Source organism: Camelus dromedarius, chromosome 21 (genome assembly GCF_036321535.1).
Source record: "Camelus dromedarius isolate mCamDro1 chromosome 21, mCamDro1.pat, whole genome shotgun sequence".
In the NCBI taxonomy this organism is placed as follows: domain Eukaryota; kingdom Metazoa; phylum Chordata; class Mammalia; order Artiodactyla; family Camelidae; genus Camelus; species Camelus dromedarius.
This window is the reverse complement of record NC_087456.1, coordinates 17,600,147-17,624,180: the sequence shown is the minus strand read 5'-3', so window position 1 is coordinate 17,624,180 and position 24,034 is coordinate 17,600,147. Positions and strand designations below refer to the sequence as shown.

At 35.4% G+C, this 24,034-nt stretch overlaps 1 protein-coding gene across 9 annotated transcripts in view; it reads right to left on the bottom strand.

The window, feature by feature from the left end:
* Positions 1 to 24,034, bottom strand: part of SDCCAG8 (SHH signaling and ciliogenesis regulator SDCCAG8) — a 185,448-nt gene that overhangs the window by 151,691 nt on the left and 9,723 nt on the right. For 6 of the 9 annotated variants that reach the window (XM_031438535.2, XM_031438538.2, XM_064477228.1 and 3 more), the window contains exons 3-9: positions 23,366 to 23,448; positions 20,267 to 20,380; positions 18,454 to 18,579; positions 13,499 to 13,639; positions 9,574 to 9,638; positions 6,658 to 6,846; positions 1,420 to 1,558 (exon numbers count right to left, since the gene is read on the bottom strand). In XM_031438535.2, the coding sequence (XP_031294395.1) occupies positions 1,420 to 1,558; positions 6,658 to 6,846; positions 9,574 to 9,638; positions 13,499 to 13,639; positions 18,454 to 18,579; positions 20,267 to 20,380; positions 23,366 to 23,448 (857 nt within the window). The remainder of the gene's footprint in view (positions 1 to 1,419; positions 1,559 to 6,657; positions 6,847 to 9,573; positions 9,639 to 13,498; positions 13,640 to 18,453; positions 18,580 to 20,266; positions 20,381 to 23,365; positions 23,449 to 24,034) is intronic. The other 3 variants (XM_064477226.1, XM_064477230.1, XM_064477231.1) reach the window with 2 other exon arrangements.

The window sequence follows — 24,034 nt, the reverse complement described above, 5'->3', positions numbered from 1 at the left end:
AAGGGGGGAGAGGAGTCAGAGACTAAAGCTCTTAAAAAGTGTCAAAGATCTTAACAGCTATTATATAAACCTAAGTTATAAAATGGATGATTTTCTTTTAAAAAAGTGTTAAATAGTGCCTTCTAGATTGAAAGTTTATATTGATTAAAATTAGGCAGAGGAGAGAAAAAAATGATTTCAAAGAAAAGAGGTAACCCAGTTTCAAAGAGGAGTTAGGAGTAGGTACCAAGACAAAGGCCTGGAAATGGCAGTAAGGGGTGAAGCGAATGCTGACTCCTCCATCATAGTCAGATGAGATGAAATGAATGGCAAAAGGGCTTCACCAGAGGATTTAAGGGTCATGATATCATCAAGGGACAGCTAGAGTTCAGTACAAATGAAGAAATAAGAGTGAGGAAACAGTAAAATATGTTAAGGCATTTGGTTACAATGAACGTAAGTTTCAAAAGGCACAAGGGCATTATGAGGATCAAATAGTCTAGGAAGAGTTAAAGATGAACTGGATATAGACAAATGGATAAGGCAATGACTAGAAGAAGCTTAATATAAAGTTGATTAGCCCAATACATTAATAAAATAGTAAAATAAATATTTTATTAAATATTTAATAAAATATTAATATTTTATTTAATAAAATTAGTGGTATTTGAATAAAATACTTGAATAAAATAACATGGTGATACTATATGGCTTAGACCAATGCTATCCAATAGAATTTTTTGTGACAATGGAAACGTTCTCTATCTGCATTGACCAATAAAGTAATCACGAGCCACATGTGTCTATTAAGTACTTGCCGTGTGGCCAGTGTCTAGGGGAAACACATGGCACCTTTAATGGATTAAAGTATGGCCCCCAAACGCAGCAATGAATCAATAGTCACCTCTTATTTTTCAAAGTGCTCAGAACACTGCCTGATTACTAAGGGTTAACTATTGCTGTCACTGTCATTATCATTAAGTGTTTTAGATTTGGCATACAATGGATCCAGACTCATAGCTAAAGACGCTATTAAATACACATACATTATTACTGTGGCTGTTTGGATGTTCTCAAAGTCGCCCAGTATAGAAGAAAAACATCTGCCTTTAGTCATATATGAACATACACAAATGGGGGACCAGGTGTCAGTTTCACTTAGCATTAAAGATCAGCAAATAAAAAGATTAAGCACACAAGTCTCTCAGAGTACTATATCACATTTCTCAATAGTGATACAGCAAGAGAATCTGCAGAGGAATAAGAATTCACCAAACAGCAAATCTGTTTAATTTAGAAAAGTCAACAATAACAGATTGGTGTTCACTTTGTGCGTTTGGAAAAAAAAGAGTTTGGTTACGGAAGAATAACCAAAGAAATACTCAGAAGAGAAAAAAAGGCCATTATGGTGTGCCTTTATTTTAATCGTATTAGACTTGCCTTGGTTTTTTCAAAATTGGCTTCCTCAGTCATTTGCACAGCTTGTTTCACCTGCTCGTAAGCGCTTGCTTCTCTTTGCTGCATATCCGTCAAGCTGCTCCTTACAGAAACTAGCGTAGACATTAAGTCATCTCTTTCTCTGTCAGCACAAAAAGAACATTCAAAACAAGAAATGATCAAATGATCATGTATTCATAAGTCGGTAAGAAAAAAAAGCATTAATATGTGTTAGAAGAGGAGCCAGGGCAGTCTGGCTCAGCACATATCCAAGTACCCCCCAGAGAAAGCCCCTCTGTCCTCACTTGGCCAGGGGCAGGCAGAACAGCGAGAAAAGCCGTGAGCATTCATGGCAGGACTGCATCCGCGTGGGATAATAACCTATTGTGGAGAAGACTGGCACACTGAGGGCTGCAGAAGAAAGCCCGGAAAAGAGGAAATTAGTTTAAAAATACAAAGGGTAGGGGGCTGAAAAGGAGAAAAAAGTTATAAAGTAGGGAAGGTGGGGAGTGTACCTCATAGTAGAAGTAAACATGGTAAGAAGGGACTACTGGGGTCTGTTTACACTGCAGACTCTCCTCTCTACTTGAACAAACATGTGTCCTTTCCTATTCATATTCCTTCACAATCCTCTTTCTCACCCTCCTCTTTGAGTTAAAACCTTTCACCTACTTATGCACATATTTCTTCTTTCAACGGATACTACTGCTGAACCTCTCAAATGCCCTGGTTCCACATATAATGCTCATAATTTTACAAAATCTTATTCCACTAGGTTTGACCATCGCCTAGCTCCACCCACTCCTTAGCAATTCTCAGAAGTACCCTAAGCTAAGCTATTTCTTGGGGATAGAACTGAACTGAGTGCCAAAATGCTGTGGCATGTAAACAGCAAGGATCCAATCTCATGGGTTAAATAAATTCCATATAAAAGGTTTCAGGATATTTGGAACTTATCCACTGAATATAAAAGACCCAGTAGACTCCCCCAAAAATAAGGTTGGAAACTTCCTACACACACAAAGCCAAAAAAAAAAAAAAGGTAAGTTGGACTATTATGCTATTCCATGCTTAAAGAGCCCAAATTTCAAACTGTGGTTTCAAATTCAGTGAAGTAACTGCTGCAGTTTCCTTTTCACCGCCCAGTTCTGAACTATTGATAAAGAGAAAACTTTAAGGAGTCCTAATTTAAAAGATTATAATCTGAGTTTAAACTGCTGTCACAATTAACCAATGACTACATTTAAAAAAATCTCTTAAGGATAAAAAAAGTTTAAACTATTTGTGGTATTTGGAAAGCAGCCATATTTTAAGAAATATGTAATGCTGAACAAAGTTACAATTACTAGCAGTTTCATAAAAGCTCTTTTTGTTAAAAAACAAAGAATAAATTGCCACAAGTATCATAAAATTCATGGGAACATGGTGATCTTCATTTTAGAATTTCCTGATTTGTTTGTTTTCAACTGAGAAAAATATTTAATTTTTTTGTTCTAACGAAAATGAGAAAAAAGTTGATCATTTTGATCAAATATAATCAAACAATGCTTAGGTGAAAAAGTGGAAGAATCAAAGCAACATCAAATTATTCTACTTAAGAAAAAAATAAGTAGAATGCAAGTAAAATTGAATTCATATGGATCTGCATTTCAAAAATCAGCTCTAATATAAAAGGAGACTAGCTTCATTGAGAATATGCAATCCAGCTAGAACCTATGATTCTAGTAGAAAATAAAAATTCACTCTTTAAGGGTAACAAGCCAACATGGGCATCATACAGTCCCCTTTCTGAAAGTTCTAAGACCTACTAAAAAATCAAAGCTATTATTCAGTGATACTCTCATCTGTTCCTAATAGCATGCCATCACCAAAGCTGAAGCTTCAAATAAAAAGAATTAACAAAACAGATCAGAGTTTATGTTAATGGACAGACCATAGCAGGATCAAAATCTAACAAATTTGCTTCTTACAGGAGACTTACATTTAATATATTTAATCTCTTTTCAGCATATCCTTTTGCTAAGAGCAGTCTGCCACACAGTAGATACTCAAAGAAATAAAAGACAAAAGAACAAATGAATGAATAATGACTCAGCTACAGGAGGGCATCAAAGAGATGAAGTAAAACTCGTTCCCAGCTCCAAAATGTTATGGTCTAAATTTTAAAAGTCAATAGACTATTTAGTATTGGAAACTAAAGAATCTAATTGCTCTGCATCAAAAAATTTTCAGAATATTAAGTCACCAACTTCAAACTATTGAATCAGAGACAATTACCAAAGATAACCCCCCAAATACTGATGTTTTGTTAAGGTCGTCATTTAACAGTGAGACCAGAAAATGAATATACTAAAAATCTGTGCAGCCATTGAACTGACATACTCCAATTTTCCATAAGAGAAATATACCATATGCTTCAAGGTGGCCCTCAGACCATCTGGGAAGCTCAGGAAAGATGCCTAAATTACACATATACTTAAAGTGCAGGTAGTGATTTTGAAAATTTAGGACTGTCCACTCAGTCGCTGCATTTTTGGGTTTTGTTTCTTTTGTTTCAACTCAGCCAGCCCATCTACCAAATAGCAAGCACTCGAAAAAACAGCTCTGGGCATGTTAGCCGTATCCTCAGCACAAGGCCTTGCTTCCTGTCCCATTTCTATGTTCATCTGGTTGTCATCTTCTTGAATTCACTCCCATTTTTTTCAGCCCCACACTATTACTCACTATCTTTCAGAAAGGTCAGTTCTGGCCACCTAGGGTAACTACCCAGTCAGATGCAGTCCTGCTCCAGAGTTCCCAGTCCACAGGGCCACCCCAGAGCCAGGCCTGAGTGAGCCTCTCACAGTGGGAAGCTGTATAAATTCACACGATATATCAACGTGAGGGTGAGAGGGTAGTTCTGCAAATTCCCTTCCTCCATAGCAAAAGTTCTTTAAGTGTTTAAAAACACCATGTGAAAGTTTTGATGAGTGTGATCAAAGTGTTCTTCAAAGAAAGCAAGCAATACAGCATTCCTGCAACATGCCATGATCCAGAAGAAAGAGCAGCTGAGGCAGAAGATGAAGTAAGAAGAATGAGTGTCAGTTCTAGGACGAACTAACTAACGAGCAAGCAGTATTTAAGGAACTTAGTGTGACAATCAGAGCAAAAAGGACCGAGAAAGTCCCTGAATAATCTCGGCAAATGTTTAAAATAAGGAAGACAGAGAACTGATCTGGTATATACATGAGCTTCACCTTGAAATATGGAGTGCCTAAGTTAATTCCTAAGTTATTCCACAGTTATCAACAATTTTAAGCTTTCAGAAGTAAGCATCATTAGTATTATCACTGTTTTTAAGAAGAAAGTCTAGAAAGCTGACTGCAGCATTTCCTTGTTCCTCATTTCTGGGAAATTCCTACCATAGTCTTTCAAAGCCAGCTATACAGAAAATTGCCAAAGACCTACCCTCAAATCACAAACTGGACTGAAGTCCCAGGATAGTACGGTAGTAATCATTTCCCCTTTCTGAAAAGTACACTAAAGTTCCTCCAAGGCATTACGAGCTACAGATAAGAATTTAATATAAGTCAGTTCCATCTGGATTACCATTCGAAGGTATTTTGGTCATTAAGAAAGAAAGAGAGGTAACTGTTGCTCTCACCTTCTTCATGACATAATGAGGCCTAAGTGAAAGGAAGACACTGAGAAACACTATAAGGACTTCAAATCAACTTTTAAAATACGTACAAGTATACATACTCTCTCAAAGTCCCAAGTCTCCTAACAAAACTCCACAAACATACTGGCAGTCAGGTCTCCAAGCTGTGCCTGATCCCCTCCTTTTCAAGTGCCCAAGTCATTCTTGTGTCATACAGTCAACACATTACATGCTGAGAGATCAACAAAGTAGCTTAAAGCTGGTGTCACAATACTACATTTTGAGTAGAGGCCAGGAAGTTTTTTTGATATATCGTATCTGGGATATAAATTTTCAAAATTCCACATTAAAATCATGCAGGAAATACTATGATACAGCTTAGTGAGGGTTCAGGCTTCTAATTATGCTTAAGACTAGAAATTCAAACCTGAAAACTTTTGGCCACTCTTCAAAGTCAGCATAGCACTCAATATTCAGCATTCTGCATTAGTAAGCTAAAAGCAACTGAACACCAGCTTAGGCCATGGGAATCATATCGACAAAAGTTTTCATTGACAATAAAAGCCAAGACATTCCACAGTATACTGTTATTAAAGTGGAACAAGGACATGCTGACAAAGCAGAAAACTGAACTGAGAAGGCTGACATTTATCTTAGGAGGCTAAGAGCTGAAATTTAGGATAGAGACAAAGGACTATATAACTGAGCAAGGATCTAATTTCTAAATGACGGCCAGCCTTGGAATTGATGTAAACATTGTAGCTTCCTTTTAAAATATTCTTCTCATGACCTACAAGGACAATATGACATGCAACATAATAGGGGGAAAAAACCCTTGTTTTTTATTTGTTGATTGGTTTTGCTAGACTACTTAGTTTATCTTAGACTATCCTCCTTATCTGCATGACTCTGAATATGCTTTTTCCGTTTTTAAATTCATTTTTCATTACATTCTCCTTATAATAAATTAATTACTAGTACAGTTAGAGACTTGTGAGACACATACTTTCAATTTCAATGCCTTCTTCTACCTCTCCTATCATAATCACTGTGAAATACTGCATGTTCATTCTTTCACATCTTTTTCTGTGCATATATATGAACCCAGAAAAAAATACACAGTAAGATTGTGAATGGACCTCTAAAAGAATACAAATAGTTTCATACCAGGTATGTCTTCCTCATCTTGTTTTAATTTTTTTTTTCCTTCAACAACATATTTTGGTGCTTAGTCCTGCATTAGCACATTAAGATCTACTTCATTCTTTTTTTTTGCTAGGGATTTGCAATTACAGTAGTGAAAAGAATTATCTACTTCAGTTCTCTAAAATTATCTACTTCAGTTCTCTCATTTCAAGATGAGGCTGACACCAGAAAAGATAAAATGATTTGTCCAAAATGACGCAGTTACACACAGTTGATAGAAACCACCTATTCTGTCTTTAAGAAAGCTACAATGAAGGAACCTTTTAAAATCTATTTTATTTGAAGCTTAACATTAATCACACATGATTTAGCCTGGGGATAAAAAACCCACAGTACCCCTCTAAGGACATGATTTTCCGTGTTGCCAAAGACTCCACATATAGAAGCATACTTACTTAGTCAGCCTTTCAATGGTGTGCATGTGAACATTATTGTGAGTTTGGGAAAGAACAGCTTCATGCTGAGCACATTTCAAACAAAGACCACCAACACGGTTAGGAATATTAGCAGCAAGAAGAGACTCTTTATGCTTAAGTCGCTCTTTAAGATCTTCACAATTTTTCTGAGACTCAGCCAAATCTTTCCTAACAAGAAAGGAAAAAGAGTTTCAGCAAATGGTCAGGTAAAAGTACATGACTTTTAAATGTATCATCATCATGATAACTAGTACTATCACTTACCATCAATTACTACTATCATTTACCATTATCATTTACCATGTTTTATGTACAATACCACATTAATTCTTACCCTGAAATGTAGGTGTGATTATCCTGACACTTTAAATAAAACGAGACTTGATAATATTAAGTAATTAGCCCAAGTACCTGTAAGATTTTAACAGATTATTCTGCCTCGATACCAGCTCTCTTTTCACAGGATCCTGTCTCCACAAAACAAAAATGAAACCCCAAATACAAATCCTAAATAGTTTCTCTTAATAAAGGGGTTGGGGCAATATAACAGAATATCCTTGAATCGAGGGAAATACCCTACTTCAAGTGTTAACCCTTTAAAATTTGTAGAGAGCACCTTAAAAGATCACATAAAGGACATGAATTTATGACTGTCCATTTTTCTTCCGGAAAAAAAAAATTTAAATTATCTAACCACCCAGCCCTACAAAGAACTGTTTCAAAAGAGAGTGTGCTATATGGAAAGAAGTTACATAGAACTTGACAGACATAAGATTTCATAAGTAGCAACTATTAGCTGAAAATATGCAGCTTGATAAAGAAAGGGTTAAGGAATTGTGTGTGCAATCTTTGTGTGTGTGTGTTTGTCTTAATGGGATAGCTCCTGCATGAGGTTCTTCTCCAAACTGACTTGTTAAGGATAAAATGACTAGTATATGGGTTGTATTTTCCTCCCCCTCCCCCAAAAGCTTTGGTAAAGTCAACTTGGGTAACTGAGCTTCCTTGCATAGACGTTCCTTTCACATAGAATTTTAAAAAAACTTCTTAACTTAAAAAGGAAAAAAGCTGTTCTTAAATTCTTAGACTGCTGAAGGCAGGCACTTTATCTCCAACTCAGACTGCTCTCTGTTGTTTCTGTTATGCTCAGGGATCTATCGCTATCCTAACTTTCTCACTGTCACAAAGGAAAAGCCAATAATCAAGGCACCTGGCTGTCACACACGACCTCCACCCTTGGGGTCTGGGAGGCGTGCAGGCAGCCTGGGGGAGGTGGAAAAGTCCACAGGCAATCTAAGGATTAAAAAGCCAATCTAATGGCAGTCGGAAGTTGAAAAAAAAAAAAAGGAGCTGTTTTTGTCCTACTCTCAAAATGGTATCTTCAACATAATGTTTTCTTTTTAAGTATCATGTAGAAAAAGCCTGACTTTCAAAGAACTTCAGAATACATTCCAAAGCCAAAGGGTGTCCATTACTATTTCTGTCAGGTTCAAATTCAAAACGCTCAAGTAGATTTGGTTACTTGAAATGGTAAAAAGAAAATTAAAAAGAAATAGGTAACACAAAGCCAGAGTTTCCAAGAGCAGTGATTTTATTTCTTTCTTTAAAAAAATGCTTCTTTAAATAATCTTAAATTATACTAAAAATATGAAGAAACAGAAGGATGCAGGGAACAAAGTTTGGCTCGCTGTACTTAGTGATGTTTTAATGTAGTTAAACATGACATAGTTAAATTTTGAACGAGATAAGATAAGTCGCATTCCCATAAATATAATGACCTGGAAATCTACTGCTTTAGAAAGTGAAGAACCAAATCACAACAGAAATCAAAATATAACAAAGCAAGGAAGCAAAAATTAGACAATCTCTTATTTTATTTTATTTTATTTTTTATATTTTTGGGGGGAGGGTAGATAATTAAGTTTATTTATTTATTTTTAGTGGAGGTACTAGGGATTGAACCCAGGACCTTGTGCATGCTAGCTAAGCAGGCACTCTACCACTTGAGCTATACCCCCACCTCTGCCAACCATCTTTTAAAAGTTAGGTTTCTTCACAAAAACGTAAAAATCTTTAGAGAAATCCTAAAACTAATCAAGATGAGGTATGAAAAACATAAGAGTATATTAAAATAAACAACAGCATGTGTAGTAAAAGCCATGAGTTTCGGTTCTTAATATTACTCTAGTTATGTCTCTAGACAATATGTAGCCTAGAAGATTTAAAATTTTATTTCAAATTAGAACTTATTAAAATAAAATTATAAAAAATAATTTAAAGGTTATTTCACTTAAAAATATTTCATTATGACTCTTTAACACTTAATAAAAAAATTAATTCCTGTATTTTTTCCTACTCATAATATGTAAATCATTAATGGTTAATCTATAATATATAGGTTTTATTGGGATTTTTGAAAACATATCAAAAAGTACATGAAAACTCATGTACCCTAAAATTCATCATGTATAGAAATACTCAAACTATTATATTATCACGGCAATTTTAAAATTAGATGAAGAATATCTACAGAGAAAAAAAGAATACTTGCTTATAATCTGAAAATTAAGAGTGCTTTATTTCTACTATTTTAAAAGTATAATTTCTATAGCAGCTACTGATTCTTTTTTCTATGAGAAAACACAAATATTTTACAATTGATGAAGGGATAAAATTTGTAATTTACTTTGCAGTTATTTGAAATGGATTTGAAAAAGGACTTTACAATTTTATGTCCCCTTATCCTTTACTAATCTGAGGAAATTTCACATATTGCATATAAAACATCATTAAGTAGTTTCTACATTGACTAAAACTGGCATTTCAGCAAACATTCAAGTATATTTTCAAGGTCATTATGGTTTTGTCAATGACTTCAAATAGATGATAATACTTTACCTCAAAAACTTCAATTGAGATTCCAGGATTTCATTCTTTTCCTCATAAATAAGTTTTAGCTTCTCCTTTAGAAAAGAAAAAAGGTACATTTTCTCCATGTCCTGTGTTTTTATAAGCAAATTTTAATTATTAATATTAAATTCATTTTTTAATTTTTACTCAAGAGGAAAATCAATGTGTCCTCTCTGGAAACACTTTCCCTAGTCCACCCCAAATATTCTATTTTTATTGAGTGAATGACTGCGAAGAACTATTAAGTCATAAAATGGTGATTACTGACAACATTTTTTTTTTCAAAATTGCATACATCAGGTCTTACTTTGAAAGTGTGACTCTGAGAAAAAACAATTACAACCTGTAAAGTCCATGAGGAAAAGGATCAGATCTTACTGGAATCCCCACAAGTGATGGCTGCATGGCTGACACACAGAAAATATGTGCTGGAGGAATTATACATCACTGGCCGATGGGCCAAACTGATGCACAATCTACAAGCCTCTGCTGATATCCAATTATCCTTTATTTCAATAGATATTTATTGGGTATCTAAGATGAAGATGCCTTTAATCTCCAGGAGCTTATATTCTAAGGAGTAGAAAGACAGATAAATAATGTCAATTACATATAGTTTACTCTAATGAAGAACACAGAGGTAAGATGAAATCAGAGAGGCAGGAAGTTATAATTCAGTTGAAGAGAAGTAGAGAAGGCTTCCTTGGAGGAGGTGCTGAGATTTGAAGGATAATTTCCAGCAGAGCAAAAGACACAGTCTGGAGAAAGCATGATACATATTTGGCCAATAAGGTGGCAGGCAAAGGATTGTCTTTTTAACAAATGGTGCTGGAATATATAAATAACCCTATGGGAAAGGAAACCCCCTACATGTGACATCAGATACAAAAATAAATTATAGGTACACTATAGTTCTAAATGTAAAAAGCAAGACTATACAGTTTCTGAAAGATAATGTAGAAGAGTATCTTTATGACAATGGAGATAGGGAAACACTCTTTATACAGGACACAAAAAACACTAAAAAACAAAGGGAAAACATTGATAAATTGGACCACATTAAAATTAAGAAATCTCAGTCAAGAAAGAAAGAAAGAGAAAAGAAAATTATTGACAGACACAGAGTAGGAAAATATGCTTCAATAGATATAACCAACAAAAGGGCTATATCCATAATATACGAAAGACCTTCTGAAAAATGAAGGGCTTCTGGGACATAGTAATGTTATACATCTTACAGGTGATAATTACACGGTTGTTCATTTGGAGATAAGTCATTAAGTTGTCCACTTCTGTTTTGTATAGTTTTCTAAATTTGTGTTAAATTGTGTCATTAGAAAAATCAAAAGGATGGCATGATAAACTAATGTACATATTACAGAATGCTGCTGCAAGGTTCAGGAAGATAAGGACTGATACGCTGAGGTTATTAAGGACCGTGGAAAGAAAAGTTTAGGGGCATATAGGAGGTTGAAGCTCAAATGAAGTATGGTGAAGAGAGAATGGGAGGTGAGGAACAGAGACATAAATATAGACAACTGTTTGGAAAGATTTTGGTATGAAGTGGAAGCAATAACTGGGTGATAGTTCCAAGGAAATGTAGGATCAAGAGAATATATTTTGTGTTTAATACGGGAGCTAGAAAAACATATTTTGCTGAACATAACCTAGTAAGGGGGGGGGGAAGATACAGGAGCTAGAGAAGATAACTGCAAGAGTGAAATCCTTGAAAGAAGTGAGAAAGATCTGGAACATAAGGCACACAGATGCAGAAGAGGGAAATTAATTCTAATGGGGGAAAAGGAGGAACGGAAGCATGTAATCAGGAAGGGTAGAAAGGGAGGGGCATCTGAACCAAGCTTGGCAGGCTGGGAACATTTCAGTAGGTAGGGGATAAGAAGGACACATTTTAGGTAGGGATGACTGCATAAGCCAAAGTCAAGTCTTCAAAGAGAAATGGAATTGGGTAATAAGTTTATGAAGTAGCAAGTAGCAAGTGGTCTGAATGTTTATAGCCAACACTTGTGAGAGTGACAGAAGAGTGAGAAGTGAGTCTGGAAAGGTAATCTGAGGCAAATTGCAGATGGCTTGGGGGACTGGTCTTTACCTTATGGGTATTAAGTAGCTATCATAGCTTATTCAGATGGAAAAAAACCACACAATGTAGTCTTTCAGGTTTTTTTTTTTTTTTAAAGAAGGAAATTCTTTCCTAAATAGTAGAATAAAGCTTGGAGTAGGGAATGAGAAAGATGAAGGAGACTGGGGCCAGAAAGAGCCTTTAGAAAACTATAATAAAAATACCTGTGGATGATAATGAGAGCTGATTTATGACTCACTCCATCTTCCTCTGGACATTCCTTTTACAGTGTTATTTTTACATAGATCAAAGGATTTAAAAAGCATCATTTCATCTTAAAATAGAATTACTTTAGACCCTTTTGGAAATTAGGACATTCAAAAGCAGCTGTGTATATGGTATATATGAGGAATTTAGAAAGCTACAGACATGCCCAGGGAAGATACATGCTCAGAAAAGTCCTGAGAAGACCCATGGCTTTCACATCAGGTTGATCTCTAGGCTTAGAGCAAGCCTAGCTGAATGGTGAAGGAATGCCCCAGCAACAGAGCCAGACTGCGAAGACTGGGAGAGTTGGTTGTTCTATTTTGATACTTTTGTTGTTTGTTTGATTCATTCAAGGAAATCTCTGTCAAATGTTAGTTGAACATGAGCTAGTGAAACAGAGATTTCAATGACCACACATGACAGGGAATAGTTTTTACAGAAATAGTTTGGAAAACTCTCAAAACAAAAGGATTACTACAGCCTTTAACAATAAAAAAAAAAGACAGCAAACCTTAGAAAAATGGGGTATCTGACTTCCAGAGTACCACAGTATGACAGTTGAATGCCGAATGTTCAACAGCAACAAAAATCACCAAGCATACAAAGAAATAGGAAAGCATGGCTCACTCAATGGAACAGAACAAATTAACAGAAACCATACGTATGAAACATCAGACTTACTGGACAAAAACTAAAACAACTATCTTATATATGCTCAAAGGGCTAAAAGAAAACACGGGCAAAGAACTAAAGGAAGTCAGGAAAACAAATTATAAAAAGGAACCAAAACAAATTTTAGAGCTGAAAAGAACAAAACCCGAAATGAAAAATTCACTGAAGAAACTTTAGAGCAGACTTGGGCAGCAGAAGAAAGAGTCAGAGAATTTGAGGACAGGACAATTGAAACTACTAAGCCTGAGAAGCAGAAAGTAAAAAGAATGAAGAATTACCAAACAATCCAACAATTCCATTTCTGGGTATATACACAAAAACCTCGAAAGCAGGGTCTCAAACAGATACTTGCCCATCAGCATTCATAGCAGCCTTATTCACAATAGACAAAAAGTTGAAAAACTCCCAAATCCATTAACAAATGAATGGATAAACAAAGTGCGGTATATTTGTACAACAGAATATTATTTATCCTTAAAAAGAAGTGTTTGATACATGTTACAGCATGGATGAGTTGAAAACTTTATGGTAAAAGAAGTAAGCCAGATATAAATGGACAAATACCGTTTTGATTCCACTTATGTGAGGTACCTAGAATAGGCAAATTCATAAAGACAGAAAATAGAAGAGGTTACCAAAGGTTAGGGGGAGAGAGGAGTGGGATCTACTGTTTAAAGGGTACAGAGTTTTTGTTTGGGATGATGGAAAATTTCTTGAAATGAACAATGTTAATGGTTGCACAGCATTGTGAATGTACATAGTGCAAATGAAATGGACACTTAAAATGGTTAAATGGTTAATTTTTAAATGGTTAAAATAGTAAATTTTATGTTAATATAAAATTTTGGAAGTACAAAAAAAAGTAGATGCCTAAGGGAAAAGTACTCAAATGCCCACCAGTTCTAGCTTCCATTTTGCAGCCTCACCAGCAGATGCAGCTTTGATAATATCCACATTGCCATGGGAAAATGATCTCTTGGCATCTTCATCCACCCTAGAATCTTCACCTGCAGTAATCCAAGAATTCTGCACGTTTCCCTAAAATAAAATATGACAGTAATTGCAATCGACCTTTAATTTTAAATCAACATGCATGCTTTACAAATGAAATACTGATCATTATCTGTGATGAAAGGTATCAAAAAAGCAGATGGTTCTAAATATAAATCAAGAATCATTTTCCATTTTCAGGCTATTAGGGTCATATTCCACAACAAGTGTTACAAAGTCAAATTCCTACAGGTATAGGCAATAAAGTAAATGAGCAAAGAGGGCTGGATGTCAGTATATTGAACAAATGGATTTAACTCTTACTTCTCTGAAGACAAATACTCTTGAAACACAAAAGTCTTTCAGATTGTCTTTCATTTTCCACATTTCATAAAGGCATGACTAATAATAATAATAATAAATACCTATGGTGTTTACTATGTGCCAGACACTGTTTTATGTGCTCCACATATATTAATTCATTTAATCATTGCAACAACCCTATGAGGTAAGTTTCACTGTTACGTCCATTTCATAGATAAGGAAACTGAATCACAAAGAGTAGTTGCTAAGAGTCACAGGGGTAGAAAGTGGCTAGCAAGTGGCACAGCTAGGATCTGACCCCTGGCAATCTAGCTCCAGAGTTCACGTCCTGACCCACTGCCTTTCCAGAAAATTATTTATCTTCAATAAGAAAAACAGTGCATGGTGATAAATAGAACTGATATGCAGCCTGCTTGTTAAGGATTCAAAAAGGACTGGTAGGGGCCATGACAAACCATCCAAAGGAACGAGCCACTACTCAGTTCCAGTCAATTAGTGTCATGTGTGAATGCAAATTCATATTACAAAATAAACTTTTGATTCTTAAAAAGATAATGCAGATATCCAGCTCTTCATCTGAAACATTGTTAAATACCGTGTCAAAGTTTTTCAAACAAACCATGTCTACAGACTGAATGTGGTGTACCCACTGTCAGTTTGCGAACTTTGGCATTCTCTCAACATTCAATGAAATAAGCAGCCCAAAGATCTGGGTGATTTATGTGGGCATCAGGAACTAAAATACTTACATTAATTTATTCAACAAGTAATTTTTGAACTCCTGCTAAGGGCCCAAGGACATGGTAGTACTTATATAAGAGGACATGTCCCCAAACACAGATCTATCCTGTGGTGTCATAATCATGTTAGAATGTGGTAAACTGCACTTATCCTAAGTAGCATCCTGAGATTCTATTCCATATTCTTTGGGAAGTTCAGTTAAATGCAAACATCTGTATAGAAACTTCTAGGTTCAGGCATTGTGCTAAGTGCTTGGGGGTGGTGGTGTGAAAATGAGCAAGACCAATCTTATCCTCAAGGAGTCTACAGATTAATGAAGAAGAGAAACACCTAAGCAGATACTTCGAATTTAATAAGGCAAGTGCCAGGCCAGACGTGCGCATGGGGGGGCTATGCCAGGACAGAAGAGGGATACTAAGAGCAGCTGGAGATTCAAGAGATTCAAGGGAAGTTTTCTGGAGAAGCTTCAACACTGATGTGATATTGTGAAGAATGAAAAGGAGCAAGCTAGATGGGAAGAGCATGCCAAGAAGAACATCATGAGAAAAGTCACAGAGGCATGGAACAGCATGGTGCCTGCCAGAGACTTTTAGGCAATTCATCATTACTGAAGGTTGAAGTACAAGGTAATGAATGTCAGAAGATGAAGTTGCCTTACAGAGTAATGGAGGGTGATACTGATTTCCAATGGAGAAATCGGAGAAAGTATGTAGACTACAGACCACTGACTTGTGATATAAAATACTATTATTCTTGGGAAGAAGTACTAGTCTAATCGACACTTTGTTTCTTTACAGACAGCTTTTAAAAACTTGGATTTGACCAAAATTTTTAAAATCTTATACTTAAATATCCCTGAAGATCACTGAAAACCTTTGATTTCTTAATTGAGGGGAAGGATTGGTAGTTGATGGGGATGAGAGGAGATGTGGCAAGAAACGGCTTAGAAATTTTCTTCTTAAAAAAAAATTTTCTAGATCTTTGATTGGGTACACATGCCAATATTTCTAATAAATAGTGTATTTTAATATTATAATGTTTGAACTCTTGAGAAAAGCCCTTCAAAAAGGAACAATGATGAAAACAAAGATGGAAATGAAATATTCTTTGAATGGTTTTAGGTTTTGTTTTAAAAAATAAGCTGCTTGGAAGAGGGTATAGTTTAAGTGGCAGAGTGTGTGCTTAGCATGCACCAGGTCCTGGGTTCACTCCCCAGTACCTCCGCTAAAGAGGTAATTAAATAAACCTAATTACCCCCCAATAATATAAAATAAAATAAAAATACATGAGAATAGTGCTTTTTAAAAAAAGATGTTATTTTTTAAAAATTAAAAAAAAATAGGCTGCTTGCTTCTTCAACTGCTTGATCATAAACTAGGCTAAAAGCTAGGAGTCATGTTGGTTACCATCCAAGTCCCATGATAAACAAAGATGGTTTGGTTCAGTGTTGACAAGTTATTCTCAATCTAGGCAGAAAGGCAATATAATTCAACGCCAGGTGGATGGATGTGGGGAGTCAGAGAGTCCTGTGTTGAGTTCTAGCTTTGCCATTTTCTAGCTTTGTGACATTAGACCAGTTATTCTGGTTACTTAACTACTGTGTACCTTAATTTCTCTGAAAACAGACATAACAACACCTGCCTTGTGTGGCTATAACAAAACTGAAATAATGTAATGTAAATAAAGTGTTTGATACAGTACCTGGCACATCGTAACCACACAGTCATCAATATATATTAGGTACGACTATATAATTATTTCAGTTGTCTTCTAAAGAAGGCATTAAGAAACACTGAAAATATATATTCAAACCTGCCAATAGCTTTGGCAAGGGTTACCAACAACATGGTAATAGAATCAATAAAAAGAGTTCGGAAAAAAGAAGATAATATCTTGATCTGTTTATATTTAAGATACTCTAATAGCTCTCAGTACAGCGCTATGCATAGGTTGCTGAAATGCCTCAACTCACCTACACAAGTGAAAAGTGGGTGGAACAATTCTGTAACATCCAAATAACATACAAGACTAACATTAAAATAGATAACATGGTCACCTGACATTCTGCAACAATCATTTCAATATTTGCATTCTATTTTGGCTCATGTGAATGTTAAAAAAAAACCCTCTCTATATCTTTGTCCTTTCTGAAAAGAATCTGTATTTCTGTAGTTTCCTTTAGCAAGTTCCCTTTGTTCATATGGCAAAGCATGTGTGCTTTTACCATCATTTCCTTCCCCTTTTGCATTACTCACTTCTCTTGCCCTCTGATTCACTTGTCTGCCTAATTTCCTTTCTTACTTCACTTCCCCATCTTCCACTTCTTTGCCATTGTATAAATATTGAAGACTCTGAACAACTGATTCACTATTACATATTTGGAGGAAAAGCAAAAGAATATATTTATTTTAAAAATGAGCTACTTCTAAGTACCTTTTATATGGCTATATCATTTTCAAATTTCATTTCAAATTGACATCAAAATAATAAGCAACTAAGATGAAATTTTTAAGTACTAATATTACTAATAATATAAATATTCAGAAAAAGTTACATAATAAAAGAAAAATAGCTGATGACAAAGTAAAATGTAATTGCAGAAAAATAAACTGAAAAGCTAATCAGCACACTTTATTATTCAGATACTTCTAAATAGCAAATTCTAACACAAAGAACTCAAGGATTACAGAAGAAATCAGGTTAAAATTTCAAAAAAAATTAGAGGACACCTACGTAAAACATTGAAACAATCATATTTTTTCTTAACAGACCTGATTTACTAATAACAACTAAGTCAAAAACCACTAAAATTCACTGCAAAGTCAAGCTGCAACAGGCAAGTATTAACACTTCCCCATGGAAAGCTGAAGTCTCAAAAAGCAGAACAAGCTGTGATTAACTGCATCCTATAGCAAAAGAGTGAAAAATATTGTTAAGGCAAAAAGTATCTCTGACAATTCATAAGGAGATACTAAGTTTAAACACTATTTAAATACCATCCCAAGAATTTTATGGCACAGAATTATAGAGATCCTCTAATTCTCTGTTCTTCAAAATATGGTCACTGATAGACTCACTTTGGCAACTTGTTAATAATTCATATTTTTAACTCAAAGACTTAACCCAGACCAACTGAGTTAGATTCTCCAGGGGATGAAACCCAGGGATCTGCACTGTCAACAAGTATCCCAAGTGACTGTCATTCACATTAAAGATTATGAACTGTTAATACTGGTGAACTTCTCAAATTGCCAATAAACAGAGGACCCATGAGGTTAAGCCATGCTTGAAAGTCCTATAAAATTACTTGCTAAACACCCAGCTTGTTAGGGACAATAGGAAGCTAATATTTTGACTCATGGACCCTCAGGCGAGTGTTCTTCCTGCTACACCACGCTGCTCATTAGACTTACTAGAATTCAAAGTTCAAAGAAAATTTAGAGAAATACAACAGAAATCTAAGCTACAGTTCTGGGTAGTTACTGGATTTAACAAAATCCTTCCTATATAATATACTTCCTGCTTTCAGACCTGCTCTTTCCATATGGAAAAAACATGAACGGTATATACGCTCAGAGAGGACACGGGAGTGGATATTAGGCATCACTACATCATCCCATCTGAGGATTCATTTCACCACAGTGAATCTTAATTTTTGAGGCCCCAGGTGAACACCAGCATAGTACTTCTGCCAAACTTCAAGAAGAGAATCTAAGTAGTTCAGAAAGCTAAGGGAGAGGGCAGGAGGCAACATTCAAACTATATATTTTACTTCTATGGTTTTAAAAAACGCTCACAGGTGCATCCAGAAGTGTTTGTTCCCTCATTGTTTCCTCGAGTCTTTGAGATTTCAGCTCTTGTTGGAGCCTTTCATTTTCAAGCACAACTACTTGTATCCTATTTTTCATTCCAGAGAGTTCCTCCTATAAAAAGCAGAAATAAATAACAAATACATCAAGCATTTTTAAGCAGTGCTTTTATTTGATGATTACTAGACAATCCAACATGATATAAAGCATGGAGGACTTATGTTCTCTATCCATTTTCTGAAATACTATAGTTAGACAAACAAAGCAACTCAAGCATTCGTTAACAAAGAGAAGGCTGGGGGAATGTCGTAGAGTGCCTGCTAACGGCCGTATCACAGGACCGTGTGGTTTCTGACAATTTTCTGTAGGCTTACAGAAAGGCTTTAATTAAAGAACTTAAACTTAACTTTAAAGGATGAGGTTGAATGCTGAAAAGTAAGGTAAGATATATTAGTCCTCATGCTTAAATGCCAATAACTTGTTGAAAACTGACAGAGGACTAACTACATAGATAATAGAAGACTATCTCTCTGAAATAGAGAGGTATGGAAAGTTACATTGATTATCTATGAACTGGTAGCCAAATGGAAGGAAATTATGAGTGCAACAGTTTGGTGGAGAGTTCTGAAAGAGTGTTTCCTTGGCTGTGCAGGGTGTAATAAAAGGGGTTACAAATATGTAACAATTCGAAGAGCTACTGAGTAGCATCTTACTCTGAAAAAATGAAAAATATCAATATATTGATGGTGCAATATTTAATCTTTATTACCAGCATAAAAAAACTATTCTGCAATATATGAAAATTCCATTCAATTATTTTATTCAAAAAAAATCAAAGCTGTAATTGAAAACTGTAATTAAACAAATATTGCAGACTTCCAATTTTCGATCTGGCATATAATAAGCTTGGAAGACATCCCTCCCACCTTCATAACGAGAAAAAAGCTGAACAAACTGAAAAATCAGCCACTCTTCTTAGATCCATCCTAGAATTAAGACCACACGGAAAACTGTTACCCCCCAAGACTGGAAAGACACACAGGCATTCCTGAGAATCACAGCACACCAGAGCAGAAACTTCTGGGGGAGTTAGTTGCTGGGGTTGAAAAATGTAAAGTCACTGATGAAATGATGGAATCTCAGTGTAAACCAGCTTGAGAATTAAAAAATCTCAAAGGACCTAGTCTCTGAGAGGATGGTATCTCCTACACTTTTGTGAGTTTTATCTCTAGGACACTACCAGGTTTTTACAGCAAAGACTAGAGAAAAACCCCTCCTGCTTCCTCCAGCAGGAGAGAAAAAGTAACCAAAAAGCATTCTGTTCTTTTTAACCAGGCCTTCCTCAAGACAAAATATTTTCCCAGAGCCTAAATAACTGGATTTTTTCAGAACCTAAGTGACCTCGAGGAAGAGAAAAATGCAACGCCAGCTTCCTAGTCTTCCCATCTTACTTGTAAGAGGAAGGGGAGACTGAGAAACATTGTGAAGGTCATAGCCAAGGGGCACAGGGTCACTAAAAGACAGACCTAACCAGAGGACTACAGAATGTTTCCCCTACTCCCTTACCTTACCACCACACCAAAGGACTCCTACATTGTAACAAGGGGATACACTAAAATAACTGCACATCTCAGAATATGTTTAAGATAAATTCTTCAAGGAAGCCCAAAGACAACAGGGGAGATCAATTATCGGAAGATGACAATCGTCAATGTATTGCTATAAACATGAAGACTGATAATAGAAAATTTTCATATAAGACATTATTAATGTAAACTTAAATTTTTAATGAGAAACTCACCTTGCAGAACTTGACCTCTGCCTCTAAATGGTGAATGTACTGAGACTGGTCATTGATGATAGGAACAAGATTGTGTACAGTAGGCAGACTGGTGTCCTCATATTCTGATGACTGCTAAGGCAAAGAGAAAAACAAATTAAGCTCGCTTGGATTTAGCAAAGAATCTGTTAATACTATACTCAATTTAGCACTGACGTCATATAAACATAGACTAGACCACAATGTGGCTAATAGTATTTATTTCTCTATCCTGTAAATACCACAAATAGATAAGATTCAGGGATATGAATAGAAATATGGAAAGTGAAAGTCGTTGTAAAAAGCACATAGCAAGTGGACAATGCTGGCGTAGTATAATTGGCTTGGGAAGAACTGCCTATTTGAGTGATCTGAAAATGTGACATTGTATTCAGCAATTCTGAGATAAAGGAATGGCTCTTCAAGAAACCACCATGGAAGAGGACTGCTAGCTACAATTGAAGAACAGCTGCCTGAAGGAGGGATTCTTTAGACAAGTGTTGGATGCCAAGCATGGGTTAGTGAGGTAAAATTCTATCTACAAAGGAGTACATTAGCAAAACATGGTTTTTGACTTTTGACCCTAGTACTCAAGGCAATTCGAGACTATGCTGCTCTGGAGCACAGAGCCTCCAAGACTACAGTGCTAAAGCAGATACACGTGAAACTGAGAGATACACCACACTGAGGAGTCAATGAAGACTTCAGAAAAAGTGTTAATTCTCTTTACTTCTGTAGCATTCCTGTAATTGATTTTTAATATATATCATACATTATCTTAAAATGATTGTAAAATGGTTTATAAAATCATATATTGTATCATGACACTATTTTTAAAGAACAGAGGAAGATAGGAAAAGAGAAAATGAGAGTCAACCAGTTAGATGATCCAGACAAAAACTTGAGACGAGACACATGATTAGTTTGTTTTTCAGTACAGCAGAAATTCCTAACAATGATAAAGTACCAGCTCTCATGGCAGAATAATTAAGCAGAGCTTTGCTTTGGGGCATATTTAAGACCTTTAAAAACTAAAGAGACTTTAATTAAATGAGTTATCTGTGGTAGGTAGAAAGCAACTAATTATAATCATTTTATATTAATAGAAATGGGTCCATAGCAGGGGGAAAAGAGGTGGGAAGGGTTAAATTGGGAGTTAGAGGATTGCAACTATTAACTACTATATATAAAATGGATAAAAAAACAAATTTCTTCTGTATAGCACAGGGAACTATATTCAATATCTTGTGGTAACCTATAATGAAAAAGAATATGAAAACAAATATATGTATCTGTATGTATGACTGAAACATTATGCTGTGCCACAGAAATTGACACTGACTACTTCAATTAAAAAAATGAGTCCAGAACATAGGCAAATATGAATTATTACTATATGTATACAGAAGACAGTCAATATGAAAATTAAGCACTCAAATTAATATCACGTGTAAAACGTTTATGTGAAATCATTCATATGTACTTTACAGGATTTATTACAGTTTAGATGCCCACATTTTAAAACAGTAAATAACAACATTTAGCTATATTTTCTACCCCAACACTTCCTCAATTTCACTCGATACAGCCACGTATTTCTCATATGTCATACTGGCTGTGAAACTGCATTCTAAAGAGTACAATCTTCAAAAGCTACCTATTATCATGGATTGTAATCATCACATGTAGGTTGTATACATTTTGAGTCTAAATTCCATTCTTTCACACAGCTCCACGTAAGCAGACCCACATGTTGGTAAAGCATATACCTAACTGATGCCCTTGATGAGGGTCTTCTTGCCTATTTAGGGTCCATCTGCTCAGTTTACTCTTTAAAATGCTAATAAGCATGTCTGAGCATTCAACAGATAGAGCAACTTAATCAACTAGGCTTAAAAGTACCCTACCCACTGTGTGCTTAAGGGCATTCTAGTAACTAGGTGTCAACAGTAATAAATTCACTGAATGATGAAACGTTTTATTAAAATTATAATTTATACCTACAAATATTGAATAGGAGTATGTAGTACTTTTCTCTAAAGTGGGAATTGAGCATGAATGTATGTGTCAGGCTGGAATGAAGTGTTAATATGGGGGTAACTGTTACGACATTTGAGTTGTGAGGAAAGGAAAGTGACATGTCTCCACAGTTTCTAGCATGTAGCCTTGGTATCCAATTGTCACATACATTGAAAATGCATGGTGGCTATTGTTGCTATGACATTTTATATTAGTGTCATATTCCATAGGTTTTTAAAGAATTTTAAATATATGATCTTATTATTACAAAAACCCTGTGAAAGAGTCCATGACAGACCCCAGATAGACCTAAAGCCGAGACTGTTATTTTGGCCCTTTAGATCTGGCCAAATCCTCCCCTCACGCCCACCCTTCCCTCACACCTATCTTGGGCTTTTTGTCACGTTGCTTCAATCAGAAATAATACTCTGTCAAAGCAATAGCAACAGAAAACAGCTTCAGAAGAGACAGTATAGCTTCTCATATCACACAATTTTATAACCATATATTTTAAAACATAGATAAGATTATATACTTCAGATTTTTAAAAAACATATTTTTTTTGTTTTTGTGGGGGGAAGTAATTAGGTTTATTAATTTATGTATTTTTTAATGAAGTACTGGGGATTGAACCCAGGACCCCATCCATGCTAAGCACACACTCTACCAATGAGATATACCCTCCTCCCTAACATTCAAAATAAAAGAGTAAAATTCTAAAAATAATAAAATACAGATCTTTTTTCTAAAAAAGCAATGGCTAATCTTTTCCACACATTGTTCCTGTTCTATATTTGCTAATAGTTGTAAAGTAAATTTGAACTATTTCTTTACTCACATTTTTCAGGTAAATTATAAATTTTAAAAATTAGAATTCCCTGAAGAAGTCTCTCTTCTTCAGCCAAAAAAATTAGAGGGAAGATCATTTCTTTTAATGTTTTACACTGTTACCAAGGGCTGTTCAGAATCTGTCTACAACATGTACTACAAAAATAACACAGTAAAATTAAAGCATAGTTAGAAAAATAATGCTTTTGTGAGACTGCAAAAGTTTATACTTACCGAAGGAGACATTTTTCGTCTTCTTGGAGATACTTCACCTTCCCTAGTTGCTTGCTGGTGCAACAAAGCTTTTAGCTGATTAACTATGGGGCAAAAGTGATGGGTTTATTAATCTTATTTTGATCCAAGGTTTATCATCACCCATCTACCAAATACTATTCATCTATTCATCTAACAAATACTGTTTAAACATGTATTATACATCACAAAATGTGCAACTGACTGGGGACACAAAGACAAACATTAGAAAATCTCTACCACTTAAGAGCTAAGACTCCACTGAGCAAGAGAGATATAACTAACAGATATAAAACAGTGTAACAAGCTCTAGGTAGACCTAGAGCTATACACAGTGCTATAAGAAGAGGAAGTGCCTAACTGCCTTTCTTCACAGAGGAGATAACACTGCGAAGGATGAACAGGAGATCGTCAAGCAGAAGAAGACGAAAAAAATCCAGTTAGAAGGCATGGCACGTGCAAAGCATAGACACATGGCTAGTAGGGTGGTATGATTAGAACGTGGCTTGCAAGATGGATAGTTGAAAGGAAGACAGAAAAATGAGGCTGGAGAGGTAGTTTGGATTCATCTTTAACAAAATACTGCTATGACATCCTAAGAATCTTGGATTTCAACCTACAGGCATTGGGAAGCCTAAGGGAAAAAAATAA